Genomic DNA, 17,271 nt, shown 5'->3' with positions numbered 1-17,271 from the left:
GTAAATGAATTTTTTTTTTTTTTTTTTTTTTTTTGAGACGGAGTCTCGCTCTGTCGCCCAGGCTGGAGGCTGGAGTGCAGTGGCCGGATCTCAGCTCACTGCAAGCTCCGCGTCCCAGGTTTACGCCATTCTCCTACCTCAGCCTCCCGAGTAGCTGGAATTACAGGTGCCGCCACCTCACCTGGCTAGTTTTTTGTATTTTTTAGTAGAGACGGGGTTTCACCGCGTTCGCCAGGATGGTCTCGATCTCCTGACCTCGGGATCCACCCGTCTCGGCCTCCCAAAGTGCTGGGATAAAAGGATATTTTTTAAATTTCATGCAAATTATAACCAAAAGAGTGCAAATGTGAAAAGAGCTACTACATCAGACAAAATAGTCTTTAAGTCAAAAAGTGTCATAAGAGACAAAGAAGAACATTATATAATGATAAAAGATCAATTCACCAGAAAGACATAGCAATTATAAATATATATGCACCCAACATTAAAACACCTAAATATATGAGGCAAACATTCACAGAAATGGAGAAATAGATGGCAATACAATACAGTCAAGTGTTGTATAACAACGTTTCAACCAATAACAGACCACATGTACAAGAGTAGTCCCATAAGATTATAATGGAGCTGAAAAATTCCTATCACCTAGTGATGATGTAGCAGTCATAACGTTGTAGCACATTACTCAAATGTTCGTGATGATGTTGGTGTAAACAAACCTATTGCACTGCCAGTCATATAAAAGTGCAAGATAGCACATACAATAATATGTATGATACAGATAATAAATGTTGCTGCTTTATGTATTTACTATACTTTTAGTAGAATTTTACAATGTACTCTTTCTACTTATTAAAAAAAATTAACTAAAAAAAAAAAAAAAGTTCACCATAAAACAGCCTGAGGCAAGTCTTTAGAGATGTATTCCAGAAGAAGACATTGTTATCATAGGAGATGAGAGAGAGCATCACATGTGTAATTATCCCAGAACACCTTCCAGTGGACAAGATATGGAGGTGAAAACGATATTGATGATTCTGACCCAATACAGTCCTAGGCTAGTATGGGTGTTTATATCTTCATTTTTTTTTTTTTTTTTGAGATGGAGTTTCACTCTGTCGCCCGGGCTGGAGTGCAGTGGCCGGATCTCGGCTCACTGCAAGCTCCACCTCCCGGGTTCACGCCATTCTCCTGCCTCAGCCTCCCGAGTAGCTGGGACTATAGGCGCCCGCCACCTCGCCCGGCTAGTTTTTTGTATTTTTTAGTAGAGACGGGGTTTCACCGTGTTAGCCAAGATGGTCTCGATCTCCTGACCTCGTGATCCGCCCGTCTCGGCCTCCCAAAGTGCTGGGATTACAGGCTTGAGCCACCGCGCCCGGCCTATATCTTCATTTTTAACAACAACAAAAAAAACACTAAGTAAAAGTGAAAAAAATAAAAAATTTCAAAAACAATAAAAGCTTGTAGACTAAGGATATAAAGAGAAAATATTTTTGTACAGCTGTACAATGTGTTTGTGTTTTAAGCTAAGTGTTATTGCAAAAGAGTCAAAAGGTTTAAAAATTTAAGTTTATAAAGTTAAAAAGTTGCAGTAACCTAAGGTTAATTTATTACTGAAGAAAGAAAAAAAATTGAGAGAGTCTCACACTGTTGCTCAGGCTGGAGTACAGTGGCATGACCATGGCTCACTGTAGCCTTGACCTGCTCAACTCAAGGATCCTCCCGCCTCAGGCTCCTGAGTAGCTGGAACTACAGGTGTGTGTCACCACACCTAGCTAATTTTTTAAAATTATTTTCTAGAGACAGGGTCTCACTATATTGCCCAGGTTGGTCTTGAACTCCTGGGCTTAAGTGATCCTCCTTCCTCAGCTTCCGAAAGTGCTGAGATTACAGGCATGAGCCACCATGACCAGCCTATAAAAAGAAAATTTTTGATAAATTGAGTATAGCCTAAATGTATAGTGTTTTAAAGTCTACAGTAGTGCACCGTAATGTCCTGGGCCTTCACATTCACTCACCATTCACTCTTTGACCCACCCAGAGAAATTTCCAGCTCGGCAACCTCCATTCATAGGGTAAGTACCCTATTCAGGTGTACCATTTTAAAAATCTATACAATGTTTTTACTGTACCTTTTAGATGTTTAGATATATTTAGGTATACAAATACTTACCATTGTGTTATAATTCCCTATAGTATTCAGTACAGTTAACATATATACAGGTTTGTAGCCTAGAAGCAATAGATCATGTAGCCTAGGTCTGTAGTAGGCTATACTATCTAGATTTGTGTAAATATTTAAGTACACTCTCATGTTTGCACAGTGATGAATTCCTAGAATGATACAATTCTCAGAATGTATCTCCATCATTAAGTGATATGACTGTAGTAGGAGATTTTGGTACCCTACTTTCAATAAGGAATAGAACATTCAGACAGAAAATCAGTAAGGAAGCAGAGGACTTGAACAACACTATAGCTGAAATGGAACTGACAGACATATACAGAAAATTCCACCCAACAGAAGCAAATACACAGTCTTCTCAAGCATACTCAGAGCATTTTCCGGGATAAATCACACGTCAGGTCACAAAACAAGTCTTAACAAATTCAAGAAGGTTGAAATCTTACTGAATATCTTTTCTGACCACAGTGGAATATAACTAGAAATCAATAGTGGAATTAAAACTGGAAAATCTGCAAATACGTAGAAATTAAACAACAGAATTTTGAATGACTAGTAGGTCAAAGGGGAAATCAAAAGATAAATTAGAAAATATGTTAAGATAAACAAAAATGAAAACACAACACATCAGAACTTACAGGATACAATAAAAGCAGTACTAAGCAGGAAGATTAAGCTGGGCAAGCTCAGTGGCTCACGCCTGTAATTCCAGTGCTTAGGGAAGCCAAGGCACAAGGATCACTTACAGGGAGCTATGATCGTGCCTCTGTATTTCAGCCTGGGCAACACAGCAATACCTTGTCTCTTAAAAATGAAAACAAAACAAAGAAGGGAGTTGTAAATGCCTACACTAAAAATGAAGAAAGAAGAAAGATCTCAAATAAAAAACTTAACAACTCAAGCAACTAGAAAAAAAGGGACAAATGAGGAAGCCCAAAGCAAAGGGAGGAAATACTATAATAAAGATTAGGGCTGGGCGCGGTGGCTCAAGCCTGTAATCCCAGCACTTTGGGAGGCTGAGACGGGCGGATCACGAGGTCAGGAGATCGAGACCATCCTGGCTAACACGGTGAAACCCCATCTCTACTAAAAATACAAAAAAAAAAAACTAGCCGGGCGAAGTGGTGGGCGCCTGTAGTCCCAGCTACTCAGGAGGCTGAGGCAGGAGAATGGCGTAAACCCGGGAGGCGGAGCTTGCAGTGAGCTGAGATCTGGCCACTGCACTCCAGTCCTGGCGACAGAGCGAGACTCCGCCTCAAAAAAAAAAAAAAAAGATTAGAGCAAAATAAACTGAGAAAAGTTTAAATTAAGTTTTAAACTTAGTTGAATTTTTGAAAAAACAACAAATTTGACAAGCCCTTAGCTAAACTAAGAAAAAAACAAAGAGACTGGAAGTCAGAAACCAAGAAGGTGGCATTACAACTGATGCCACAGTTATAAGAGGCTATTAAAATTATATACCAACAAATTAAATAACCTAGAAGAAATTGATTAATTCCTAGAAACATACAAACTACCAAGACACAATCATGAAGCAATAAAAAATCTAAACAAAATGATAACTAGTAAGGAGACTGAATTAGTAATCCAAACCTCCTAACAAAAAATAAAAATAAAAAAAGCCCAAGACCAGATACCTTTCCTGGCTAATTCTACCAAACTTTTAAAGAAGAATCAATGTTTCCTCAAACTCTTCAAAAAAAAAAAAAATTGAAGGAGAGGAAACTTTCAAACTCATTTTAAAAGTACAACAAAAAATGGGTATAAAAATAAATCTCAAAAGAAACTACAATCAGAGTGAACAGGCAACCCTACAGAAGGAGAAAAGTTTTGCAAATCTACCCATACTGACAAAGGGCTTAATATCTCAGAATTCTACAATAGAACTTAAACACACTTTACAAGAAAACATAACAACTCCCATCAAAAAGTGGGCAAAGAGATGAACCACGACACTTCTTCAAAAGAAACATTTATGCAGCCAAAGACACTGAAGAAATGCTCATCAATCACGGTCATCACAGAAATACAAATCAAAACCACAATGAGATACCTACTCATGCCAAGTAGAGGAATGCGATCACTAAAAAAAAGTCAGGAAACAACACATGGCTGGAGAGGATGTGGAAGAAATAGCTAATCTTTTACCACTGTTGGGTAAGGAATGTAAACTAGTTCCACCATTGTGAAGACAGTGTGGTGATTCCTCCCAAGGATCTAGAACTAGAAATACCATTTGACCCAGAGATCCCATTACTGGGTATATACTCCCAAAGGAATTATAAATCATGCTACTATAAAGACACATGCACACGTATGTTTAATTGCAGCACTATTCCAACAATAGCAAAAGACTTGGAACCAACCCAGAATCCATCAGTGATAGACTGGATTAAGAAAATGTGGCATATATACACCATGGAATATTATGCAGTCATAAAAAAGGGTGAGACATGGATGAAGCTGGAAACCATCATGAGCAAACTATCGCAAGGACAGAAAACCAAACACTGCATGTTCTCACTCATAGGTGGGAATTGAACAACGAGAACACTTGGACACAGGGTGGGGAACATCATACACCAGGGCTTGTTGAGGTGTGGGGGATTGGGGGAGGGATAGCATTAGGAGAAATACCTAATGTAAATGATGAGTTGATGGGTGCTGCAAACCAACATGGCACACATATATACCTATGTAACAAACCTGCACATTGTGCACATGTACCCTAAAACTTAAAGTATAATAAAAATAATAAGAAGAAATAAAAATAAATATTGATCCCTACCTCACAACAATGATAAAAATATGTATATTCCAAATGGATTATAGATGCAACGTAAACAATGAAATAAAAGATACCACAGAGAATTATCTTTATGAAATAGGATCAGAAGCAAAAACTGATAAATTGACTTTAACCAAAATTACAACTTTCTATTCACCAAAAGACAAATAGAATTAAAAACAAGCCATGAGGTTGAAAACTACTTTAAAAAAAGGAGTTATGTTCAGGATATAAGATTTGCTTAAGTAATAAGAAAACACAAGATAAAGAAAGAAATAAAGTTTTATGGAAGCGAAAAGAAGAGAAAAAAGACAAGAAAACAACAGACTAGAGAAATAGGAGATTTGAACAGCTATTGCACAAAATAAGGTATAAAAATTGCCAAAATAAAATAGAAAGGTACTCAACTTCATTTAAGCATAAAATAATTTCAAAATGAGATTACAAAACTTGCCCAGTAAAATGGCTAACATGAAAACAACCTGACAAATGTAGAGATGATGTGGAGCAGCAGAAAGCCTTACACACTACTAGGAATGTAAATAGGTAAAAACATTTTGGAAAATTGGTTGGTGTTAGCTACAAAAGACAAAGATACATACATATTCTGTGACCCACAAACACAACTCTTAGGTAAAAACCTAAGAGAAATCTGTGTACATAGGCCTCAAAGAAATGTGCAATATATTTATGATGGCATTATTTGAAATAGACATTGAGGCACAATGCAAATTCCTGAACAGTAGAATAAATAATATATAGCATATTTATGAAATAGTACTAGAAACAGAATTAAATGAACTACAACTACATGTAACAACATGGATAATTTCATAAACAATGAGTGATAAATACAAATAACACACAAATGCACAGACAATACACGTTGTGCAATTCCAATTAGAATACGTTCCCAAAACAGGCCCAGAATAAACACAGATCTAACAGGCAAATGTGCAGTTACACTGGAGGAAAAACAAGGGAAGTGATTTGGCAAGTGCATGTGAGGGGGTTCAGCGATGGAGGCAATAGAGGTTTTCACTTTCATACAATTTATGGAGCTTTATTATTTCAGCCTCTGTACATTTGTTTATGTGTTATAGGTTAAATAATAGTAAAATGTTTTCTAAATGTTCTTATTACCAAAAATAAAGAAAGCGAATATAGTGAAAATTTACTAGAAATTACAGTCCTGTTAATATGCATTGAATAATGCAGCATAAAATGAAGGAAGGCAATATATATTGCTTTGATGTCCTATAATTCCAAAAGACTTTAGTTAAAATGGATATGTAAAAAGAGGTAAAATTTTAACCCAGGGAAATTTGATTCTTAGAAATAAATTTACGAAGAAGTTGATAGAGAAAAACAATACGAAAATTAAACAAAAGGATGTTATACACTAACCTTTGCAAAGGATTCCTCAGCTGTCTGCAGCTGATCTTCTCTTTCCCTAGAGTCAGGTAAACTGGGGCTGAAGGCCATGAGGTCGGTCTTGGGTGGGCCCTCACCAGAGCACACCCTCGGCCTCCTCTGCGGCGAGTATGACCAGCTCCCCACCGCGCTGGAGCACACCGGTGTGGGCTTGCCCGGAGCGCATGCGCCCTCGGTGGGCGGCGCCGAGCACCGCAGCGCGGTGTACAGCAGCAGCGTAAGCACCAAAAGGCTGGACACCGCGCAGATGGCGATGATTAGGTACACGTTGACATCCACCAGCGCAGCCTCGGGACTCACAGCGCCCGACAACGCCCGTGAGGAGGCCTTTGGCGCCTGTCCACTCTCCACAAGTGACACCAGCACGGTGGCCGTGGCCGTCAGTGCGGGCTCGCCGTGGTCCTTCACCAGTACCAGTAGGCGGTGGCGCGGAGCGTCCGCTTCGTCCAGGACACGCGTAGTGCTGATCTCGCCAGTGTACAGCCCCACGCGGAACGGGATGCGCGTGCCACCAGTCCCCGGCTGCAGCTCGTACGAAAGCCACGCGTTGTAGCCTGAGTCAGCATCCACCGCGCGCACCTTTGCCACCACGTGGCCCGCACCCACCGACCATGGCACCAGCTCGTTCACTGAGCCACTGATGCCACCCGCCCGAGGCGCTAGCAGTGCTGGCGCGTTGTCGTTCTCGTCCAGCACGAACACCTGCAGCGTCACGTTACTGCCCAGAGGCGGCACGCCCGCGTCGCGCGCGCTCACCTGGAACTGCAGCAGCTCCAATTCCTCGTGGTCCAGCGGTTGCAGCGCGTACACCTTGCCGCTCTCCGCGTGCACCGACACGTAGCTCGACAGCGCGCGCTCGCCCACCCGCCGCTCCACCAGCGAGTAGGACACCAGCGCGTTCTCCTGCGCGTCCGCATCCCATGCTGACACTGTGAAGATGTGGCAGCCCGGCGGGTTGTTCTCTTTCACGAACACTGTGTACTCGGGCTGCGCGAACGCTGGTGCGTTGTCGTTCACGTCAGCCACCTCCACAGAAACACTGGCCGTGGCCCACAGCGAAGGCGAGCCCCCGTCCCGCGCGGTCACCACCAGCTCATAGGCTGACACGCTCTCGCGGTCCAGGGCACTGTCCAGCACCAACGAGTAGTAATTCTTGAAGGTGGACACCAGCTTGAAAGGGACGTGGGACGTCAAGGAGCAGGTGACCAGCGCATTGACACCCATGTCTTTGTCGGACACGCTGATCAGGGCAATGACTGTACCCAGTGGAGCGTCCTCTCTAATTGGAAGTGATAAAGACTTGAATTCCAAATCTGGGACATGATCGTTGTTGTCTTCTACTTCCACAATAACTCTACAATGGCCAGAAAGTGGGAGCTGTCCCTTATCAATGCCCTCTACAATAATTTCATAGGATTTGCTTTCTTCAAAATCAATATATCCCTTTACAATAATTTGTCCAGTAATTGGATCTATGTGAAACTTGGATTTCACATTTGGCGAAACATCATTTGAGAATGAATAAACAATGTCCCCATTTAATCCTTCGTCTGAATCTGAGGCGTTAAGTTTAATTACCAGTGTTCCATTAGGAACATTTTCTGGTAATCTCACCTTATAAAGGGTTCTGTCAAAAGCTGGGGCATTGTCATTGGCATCCAGTACTGTGATGAGTAACTGAATAGTGCCAGTCAACTCGGGTTTGCCTCCATCAGTGGCTGTGAGCACTAAAAATATCTCCGGAGCTTCTTCTCTGTCTAAAGATTTCCGTAGTATAAGCCCAAGACCTTTTACCAGCTCATCATCAGATGGTTTTTCCAGAGAAAAGTATTCATTTGGGCTCAGTCTGTAAGTAAGCAGGGCGTTCTCCCCGATATCTGCATCTGAGGCGCCCTCTAGTGGAAACTGAGAGTCAAGCGGCCTCGATTCCGCGATGGACAGGTTCTTTTGTGTTGCTGGGAACACCGGCGGGTTATCGTTAATGTCCCTCACCTCTACGTCCACATGGAAAACCTGCAGCGGCCTGTCCACGATCACCTCCAGATGGATGCTGCACTCAGCGCTCCGTCCACACAGCTCCTCGCGGTCGATCCGAGAATTCACAAACAAAATGCCATTCTGCAGATTTACCTCCAGAAGATCTCCGCGGCCCTTGGACGCCACCCGGAACAGGCGCGGCACCAGCTCCGCCAGCTCCAGCCCCAGGTCCTGTGCGATGCGGCCCACGAAGGTGCCGTGTTTGGCCTCCTCGGAGACCGAGTAGTGGAGCTGACCGTTCCCTGCCTCCCAGGTTGCGAGGAGAAGAAGCAAGAGCAGCAGACGCCGGGATTCCTGGCCGCTTCCCCAGGAAAACTCCATCTTTAGTGCACAGTGTTTTGTTCTGATTAAATATCGTTTCTCAAAGTCAAGAGAAATCTTTTGATCGGTCGGTCAAGTGCAGCTGCATCCTCCGTATTTCAGACTCCAAAGAGTGCATATAGTTCCTTCCAGTAAGAATAGAAGGAATTTTCCCCTCTTCTTTCTTCTCTAATGTATTTTGTGGTAAAGAGCGACATCATGTGGCTCCAAACCGTAAGTAGCAATTGTGGAAACCCACACACACTCTACTATAAACTACTTGGTTTTATTTATTCTTTCAGCCGTTTTGGAGAATAGGAATACATTTTGTACTATTGTGGTACACATTGTACCACTGATTGATTGAGTGTGGTCCTTAGTTTCACCATAGGGGCACCTTTTACTTCAGTAGAAATAATTTTTTCAACACAGGCTTTAAGTATTACAGAGACCTAACTACACACTTTGTAAACTTGTAACCGTAAAGTGTTGATTACAAAAATTCATTAAAGATTCCTGTATTCCCAATAATTCCAGGGTTTTTTATTAATGATAACACCCTCTTCGCCATAGTATTTTTGGTGTTGTAGACTTGAGGGGACTGGTCTCTAGAGAACTTCTAGTCCCAAGAACAAGCTATTGAAAGGGAAATTTGCAGATGTTTTATAAAAGAATCAAAGACCATCAGCATTTAATTAAATGTCTTCCTTGAGTCATGTCAGGGCTGAAAGTGCAAGGAAGCAGGAAGTTATAGCAAATAGCTTGCATGGAAAAGCATTCCAAATAATTTCATTCATTGGAACTCATTTGCTCCCATGAGCAAGGCTGGTATTCTCATTTTGACTCTTACAGTTTATAAGTACTTGCTTGTTCTCCAGTAGGTAATGTGCCTAAGCTTCTATTTTCTCCTATAGTGCTTATATATTTTAGCCAAACTGAATATTTCCTGCTTCCAATAACATTTTTAAATAAACAAACATGTTCATTTTGTCCTGTCTATAAGTAATCCACATCATTTCTAAACTCTTCTAAAGCCAGTTTTTATAATCACTTAAAAGTTCCCTGACCCATGAAGAATGTCATGATCAAACCAACTGAACAGGTATTTTTTCTTCTTTTACAAACTGCAGCACCAGGGTGGAATCGCGTGGGCCTTTTATTACATTAATTTATCTCTTCTAAGCATTTGAGTATGTGTGTCCTTTTTTGGAATATATATTTTAAAGGGAATAGTTGTATCTTAATTGTTTAATAGCTCAGAGGGACTTACTTAATATTTGCTAAATATTTACCCTGTAGAAAAGGTTTGGTTTCCTTCCATTTCCTAATAAAATGCATTAATTTAAGGTGATCGCACAGCTAGTTGGGAAAATGTGGTGTTTCGGCAGCCTCTATAATTTTCTAAAGATACAAAAAAAGTCTCTAGACATTTCCCCAATTAAGACGTATTTCAAATTCCATGTTGAAAACTTGGGTTTTAGCTTAATTTTTATTCTAATTCTTGGTAATCACGATCTTTGAATCATCCTGGGTATTAATGGGGAATGAAGACTTCCCAATAAATAAACTACAATACATTTATTCTTACATAAAGACATTTAATATATAAAGACATAATGGTAGCTATTTAAAAACTTTCTTTGCCTCCTGTATTCATAAAGTTCTTTTCATCCTGTTTGTCTAAACAAAAAATCAATCTAGTGAAAATAGCTTTATGCTCCCTCTCTATCGAAGAGCTACATTCACACAAACACACACACACACAAAGCAAAACAACAACAAGAAAACCCACCAACTTTCTGAATCAAACAGAAACCAGGGTACTTTCACTATTTGGGAACCCAAACTAGATTTTTACAAAATGATCATTGACATCAAGCACATTGGAAAAAAAGAGGAAGAATTCCATTTTCACACATTTCATTTGTAATATTTTCATTTACCAGGTATTTTAATGTACAGATGGGGAATGCAGCAGAATAGAAAAGGATGTTTATTTGGTAGCTATTCAATATTTATTTGGCATAGCATCAATATATCTGCGAAGCAAAAATTCCAAAGTCTTCAAAATGTCTTTGCCAAGAGTCTTGTTAGACAAGAATTTCAAGAGGCAAGCTGGATTTGAAGATTGAAGTTCCATATCTGAGAAGACAAGTACTTTGGCTGACTCTATTAGAGTAGATAGAAGCTGATAACAGAACCAAATTTTTAAAATATTGACCTGAGATGGACACACTATGGTTACTACTTCATGGACAAGGGAGCAACAAAGGATAGTGGCAAAAAAAAGGAAATAAAGAAAATGAAAGTCGGGGGAAGGAGAGGAGTCAAGAAAAGTGTCTATTTTACATGTTAGACCTCCCACACTGTCAATGAGTATTGACCAGATTTCAATTGGTTACTATTTCTCTCCAGTGGTAGGGAAACTTAAATGGGAGTCCAGGCTGGGCGTGGTGGCTCACGCCTGTAATCCCAGCTCTCAGGGAGACAGAGGCGGGAGGATAGCTTGAGCCCAGGAGTTCGAGACCTGCCTGGGTAATATAGCAAGACCCCGTTCTCCACAAAAAGGGGAAAAAAAAAAAGACAAAAAAAAATGGGAGTCCAACTAATTGCTAGAGGAGATAACCAAATATGTGGGGGGAGTGATTAGAAAAAAGTCTAACTTCAATTTTATTTGGTTCTGGTTATTTGGAGTTTTCTACTTACTGCATGGCACACATTAATAAGTAGGATGCTATTCAGAGAAGGTAACCAGTAATAACATTATAATATTGGCTTATCAAATTTATTTCATATTAACATCCTTAGTATGGTATGTAAAAGACACTAATGAATGAAAAGTTTTGCTAGTAGGGATAGTTTTAAAATTAGATACTATAATTATTTTCAAGATATTGTTCACATTGAAAATTATTTTAACAAGGTTTAAAACATTCTTTTAAAATGAACATATAAATATACTACAGAGCTATTATTAAATGTTCACTTCATATTGATATTTTAGCTATTAGTAATAAATAAATTTGAACACATAATACAGTAGTATTATTAAAGTAGTATTAAATAAAGTAGTGATAAACTAAAGATGAACAAAAATACAATTCTAAATGCAATTGTTATTCTCGATTTTTCTCCCAACTGGGAAATCAAGAAACAATAAACAGTATTGCCAAATAAGAGCACAAGGCCGAAAATGAATCATATTCAAGTGAAAAAGAAGGATTGACACTCCAAACAAATGAATAACAGAATAAAAGAGGTTCCATAAAAGACAACAGGTGTAATGATCTAATTTTTGAAACTGAAGGTGGAAAGCATAATCAATAGGGAATTATAAGCATTTAGGTGAACTCATAAAATGAGCAAGTAACATTCGTACTAACAGGTGGTAGGAAGTCCAAATGAAAAATGGCAAAAGATATTGAAGAAGCATTGTGTAGGGATAAATATAAAACGAGTCGAAATCAAATTCTCTAAATAATGAAACTCATCTAAGAAAAAATATTTGTCTTATACCCAGGCATTTAGCAATAAAGTAATCCTACTACTGCACCTGCTGACAAACAAAATTACAAGTGTGGATCTCATGACTTACTGCTGATTTGGTTCAAAATTAGCAACAAAATCTTAGCATTTTAACCACAAAACCAAAAAACTGGAAAAGTCTAATTATGAATCACATAATTCATACTTAACTATTAACGTATTTCCAAAATAGTGGAAACATTGAGGAATGAAAAAGACATTTTGGAAAGAATAAATAAAAATTACTCACTTTGACTGAGTGATCAACGTCCACATCCTGTTTCTCCTCTCTATCCCGGCTAATTGGACAAGGAGGAAGGCTAGGGCTAAAAGCCATGAGGTCGGTCTTGGGCAACTCCTCTCCAGAGCACACCCTCTGCTGCCTCTGCTGCGAGTATGACCAGCTCCCCATCGCGCTGGAGCACACCAGCGTGGGCTTGCCCGGCCCACACGCGCCTTCCGGTGGCGGCGCGGAGCACCTCAGAGCAGTATATAGCAGCAGTGTGAGCACCAACAGACTAGACACTGCGCAGATGGCGATGATCAAGTACACGTTGACATCCACCAGTGCAGCCTCAGGGCTCGTGGCGCCAGCGGACGCCCGGGACGAGGCCTTGGGTGCCTGGCCACTCTCCACCAGCGACACCAGCACAGTAGCCGTGGCGGTCAATGAGGGTTCACCGTGGTCCTTCACCAGCACCAGTAAGCGGTGGCGCGCGGCATCCACCTCGTCCAGGGCACGCGTCGTGCTGATCTCGCCTGTGTACAGCCCCACACGGAACGGGATGCGCGCGCCACCAGTCCCCGGCTGCAGCTCGTACGAAAGCCACGCGTTGTAGCCTGAGTCAGCATCCACTGCACGCACCTTCGCTACCACGTGGCCCGCACCCACTGACCGCGGCACTAGCTCACTCACTGCACCACCGATGCCACCCACCCGAGGCGTCAGCAGTGCTGGCGCGTTGTCGTTCTCGTCCAGCACGAATACCTGCAGTGTCACGTTGCTGCCCAGAGGCGGCACGCCCGCGTCGCGCGCGCTCACCTGAAACTGCAGCAGCTCCAGTTCCTCGCGGTCCAGCGGTTGCAGAGCGTACACCTTGCCGCTCTCCGCGTGCACCGACACGTAGCTCGACAGCGCGCGCTCGCCCACCCGCCGCTCCACCAGCGAGTAGGACACCAGCGCGTTCTCCTGCGCGTCCGCGTCCCGGGCAGACACAGTGAAGATGTGGCAGCCCGGCGGGTTGTTCTCCCTCACGAACACCGTGTACTCGGACTGTGCGAATGCCGGCGCGTTGTCGTTCACGTCGGCCACCTCTACGGACACGCTGGCCGTGGCCCACAGTGAAGGCGAGCCCCCGTCCCGAGCAGTCACCACCAGCTCATAGGCCGACACGCTCTCGCGGTCCAGGGCGCTGTCCAGCACCAACGAGTAGTAATTCTTGTAGGTGGACACCAGCTTGAAGGGGACGTGGGGCGTCAGGGAGCAGGTGACCTCTCCATTGACACCCGAGTCACGGTCAGACACGCTGATCAGGGCGATGACTGTGCTAAGTGGCGAGTCTTCTAATACAGGTAAAGATAGTGATTTAATAACTAACTCAGGTAAATTATCATTGATGTCTACAATTTCGAGTAGAACTGTGCAGTGATCTGACATCGGAGGATTTCCTTTATCCGTGGCTTCTACATGGATTTCATATGACTTACTTTCCTCGAAATCTATGTTACCCTTTACACTGATTTGTCCATTGACTGGATCTAAATGGAATTTTGACAGAATATCTGTTGACATGTCCGTATTGAAAGAATATACAATATCCTTATTTACGCCTTCATCCAAATCTGTGGCGTTAACGGTCACCACTAGGGTACTATTTGGTGCATTTTCGAATAATCTGACTTTATAGATCGTTCTCTCAAACGCTGGGGCGTTGTCGTTTACATCTAAAACAGTGATCTTTAGTTGAGTCGTGCCAGTGAGCTCTGGTTTCCCACCATCAATTGCTGTTATTTGTAAATAATGCTTAGGAGTGTCCTCTCGATTTAAATTTTTTTTCAACACGAGTCCAAGGGATTTAATTTCCTCATCATTTCTTTTAACGTTCAAGGTAAAATATTCAGTGGAATCAAGACTGTAAGTCAACAACGAATTTGTTCCGATATCTGCATCTGATGCGCCCTCTAGCGAAAACCGAGAGCCAGGCTGTCGGGATTCGGAAATAAACAGATTCTTTACAGCCATTGGAAAAACTGGCGCGTTGTCATTAATGTCCTTCACTTCCACGTCCACATGGAAAACCTGCAGCGGCCTGTCCACGATTACCTCCAGGTGGATGCTACACTCTGAGCTCCACCCGCACAGCTCCTCGCGGTCTATCCGAGAATTCACAAACAAAATGCCATTCTGCAGATTTACCTCCAGAAGGTCCCCGTGTGTTTTGGACGCCACCCGGAACAGGCGCGGCACCAGCTCCGCCAGCTCCAGCCCCAGGTCCTGCGCAATACGGCCCACGAAGGTGCCGTGTTTGGCCTCCTCGGAGACGGAGTAGTGGAGCTGGCCACTCCCCACCTCCCAGGCTGTGAGAAGCAGAAGAGAAAGCAGCAGGCACTGGGCTCCAGGATCTTCTCGCCAGGAGAACATTGCAAGCATTTTCCAAATATTAGATTGCCTTTACATTAATCCAAACTTTAAAAATAATTCCAGTTCCCTATCTTCATTTCTTAAACTCCTCGGTGTTAAATTTTAGAGAGGATGAAGCAAAGCAGTATCAGAACACGTAATGCACGCTCTCTTTTGGGGAGAAAGACTTTGTGGTGGACAGCGACATCATGTGGCTAAATGTGTAAGTATTAAATATGTAAATATATCTTCTTTTCCTTGTATGTCGTTTGAACGTTCCCAAAATTTGTAGTTTCAGTTGTAATATCCTTCGGTCACTCCTCAAAGTCCTTATATTTTATCTAAATATTTCCTTAGAACTTTTATACTAGTTCACTATCAATTGTGCTAATTCATGACATACAGTAAAATACTGTGATTCCTGTTTTAACAGTGGACATCTGTTGGAAATGTTTCCCATGTGACAGCCACTTTTCTACTTGTCTTAATGGAATTATCCCGTTAAACTCTCACAATCCTCTGAAATAGGTTTTAATATTATTCGCTTTTTATAAACACATAGAGGTTAAGTAAAACGATATTAACTGTTGGTACGATGGGATTTCAATCTGATTCAAGATAACTTACCATTAACCTCTTTACCTACCAAGCTACATTTTAGAGAAAAATCAGATCCTTTCAGATTAATGATCATCAAAACATTGAGACATTTAAGTATTTAAAAGTGTATGTGTGCTGTGTATATTAAAACATACATGTATCTATTTTATATTATTACAGCAACTGTTAATTTTTTTAAATATGTACATTTATGGTTTTTTAAATTTGTAGAATGTCTATAATTCCCTCCCATGCCCCTTTTTCAAGAACTACGGCCGCGTCAACTGTCTTGACTGTTACTTACATAAAGATTTCAGAAGTCAGTCCTTTACAGAGAAATTCAAACAGGAAATTTGTTTCCTATTGTGGGAATGTGATTTGTATATTTGCTACATTCACATCACATCAATTAAGAATATATTAGGTTTAATTTTCTCCACACTGTTTATGTATTTGAATTTACCTGTATATACTAAAATGTTAACAATATAAAATAATTATGTTTTTGATGATCTCCACTCCTGATGAATTTCTAGATTCCAGCTTCTTTAAAAGTTGTTACTTGAAAGAATTGATGATTTAACCAACCAGTGAAGGGAGAAAAGTAACCTAGGAACATAACCCAGTGTTTACTCAACATATTTAACACTAAATAATAAAACATTCTAAAGATCTCTGTGAATTCAGTGAGAAGCATGAATTCTCTCAGCATTTGGAAGTGGGGCAAAGAAAATTCATGGAAAGAGGTCAAATTTAGAGAAATAAAAGAATGTACAAATTTTGCTTATAGCCAGACCATTTCAAAATAAAATCAAGTATGTGATTTAAATATTTGGGGGAAAAGTTTTCATTTCAGCTTTTGTTTCCTGTGTACTCACTAAATGGAAGCCAGGACTGCAACTTACTTAGATTTTATTATTCATATTTAGAATAGGATAAATTATCAATTGTTGTTTTTGTGAATAAATAAATTAATATTTTGAATTAACTTTTTCAAGCAAGATAAATAAAAATGTAAGTTAAATTAATGATATTTGTTAATATCAAACTTACATAATTTCTAACTGATTCTATTGTGCTATATTATGAAGTAAGTAAACATTTAAGAATTATTTCTGAAAAGCATGGAACTAAGAAATAATTATAGCTATTAATATTCCAGTTACCACTTTGCTGAATTTTGAAAGATGGTAGCTAGTTTGAAAATGAGAGATAAATTTAAAATTTTTAAATTTCATGGACTTCATATTAATGAGATGTCTTTGACAACTTATTGTAATACTATGCTTTTCAGTACCTTTAAGAGTTATACTCATTGCAAAATGGGATGTCACATGGGAATTTATAACAGAGTAGACTCCATACTGATTATTAAGAGATAAAGGTAATATTAAAGGAAATATGATTTTAAAAGATTGAGCTGTGCTCGCTTCGGCAGCACATATACTAAAAGATTGAGCTATTTTGTAGATAAAGTATCAGTGAATAGTTTCTACTACCACCTAGACATCTCTTAGACAACCAAGAAAAAAATGTAAATAAGAATTTTTAAAAAACTTATAGAGCAACAGATTGTGATTCCTGGAGATTTGGACATATGTGAATATAATTTTAAAAGCGTATCATTTACGCTTTTAACATAGTGGTCAAGTATAACTTGGAAATGGATATTCTGACCTAACTATGGAATGGCTAAAGGTAAGATCACTAATGGAAGTTAGTTCTATGATTTATCAATATGCACATATATTTAGAATAAACAGCAAATAACTAAGAACCAAG

General features: G+C 40.5%; 2 protein-coding genes across 2 annotated transcripts in view; both read right to left on the bottom strand.

The window, feature by feature from the left end:
- Positions 1 to 17,271, bottom strand: part of LOC108530157 (uncharacterized) — a 234,641-nt gene that overhangs the window by 203,886 nt on the left and 13,484 nt on the right. The window contains 1 exon segment of the mRNA XM_017872859.1: positions 12,520 to 14,938. Within this exon segment, the coding sequence (XP_017728348.1) occupies positions 12,520 to 14,938 (2,419 nt within the window).
- LOC108530175 (protocadherin alpha-4) lies at positions 6,292 to 8,941 on the bottom strand. The gene has a single exon (XM_017872870.1). The coding sequence runs from the start codon at positions 8,763 to 8,765 to the stop codon at positions 6,369 to 6,371; it is 2,397 nt and encodes a 798-aa protein (XP_017728359.1). The 5' UTR covers positions 8,766 to 8,941; the 3' UTR covers positions 6,292 to 6,368.

The sequence above is a fragment of the Rhinopithecus bieti genome, unplaced genomic scaffold (assembly GCF_001698545.2).
Source record: "Rhinopithecus bieti isolate Rb0 unplaced genomic scaffold, ASM169854v2 scaffold_7438, whole genome shotgun sequence".
Classification (NCBI taxonomy): Eukaryota; Metazoa; Chordata; class Mammalia; order Primates; family Cercopithecidae; genus Rhinopithecus; species Rhinopithecus bieti.
This window is presented reverse-complemented; position numbering and strand designations above follow the sequence as displayed.

Excerpts from the sequence above, each read along its gene's own strand:
- LOC108530175 (XM_017872870.1), bottom strand. The coding sequence starts at position 8,765 with ATGGAGTTTTCCTGGGGAAGCGGCCAGGAATCCCGGCGTCTGCTGCTC.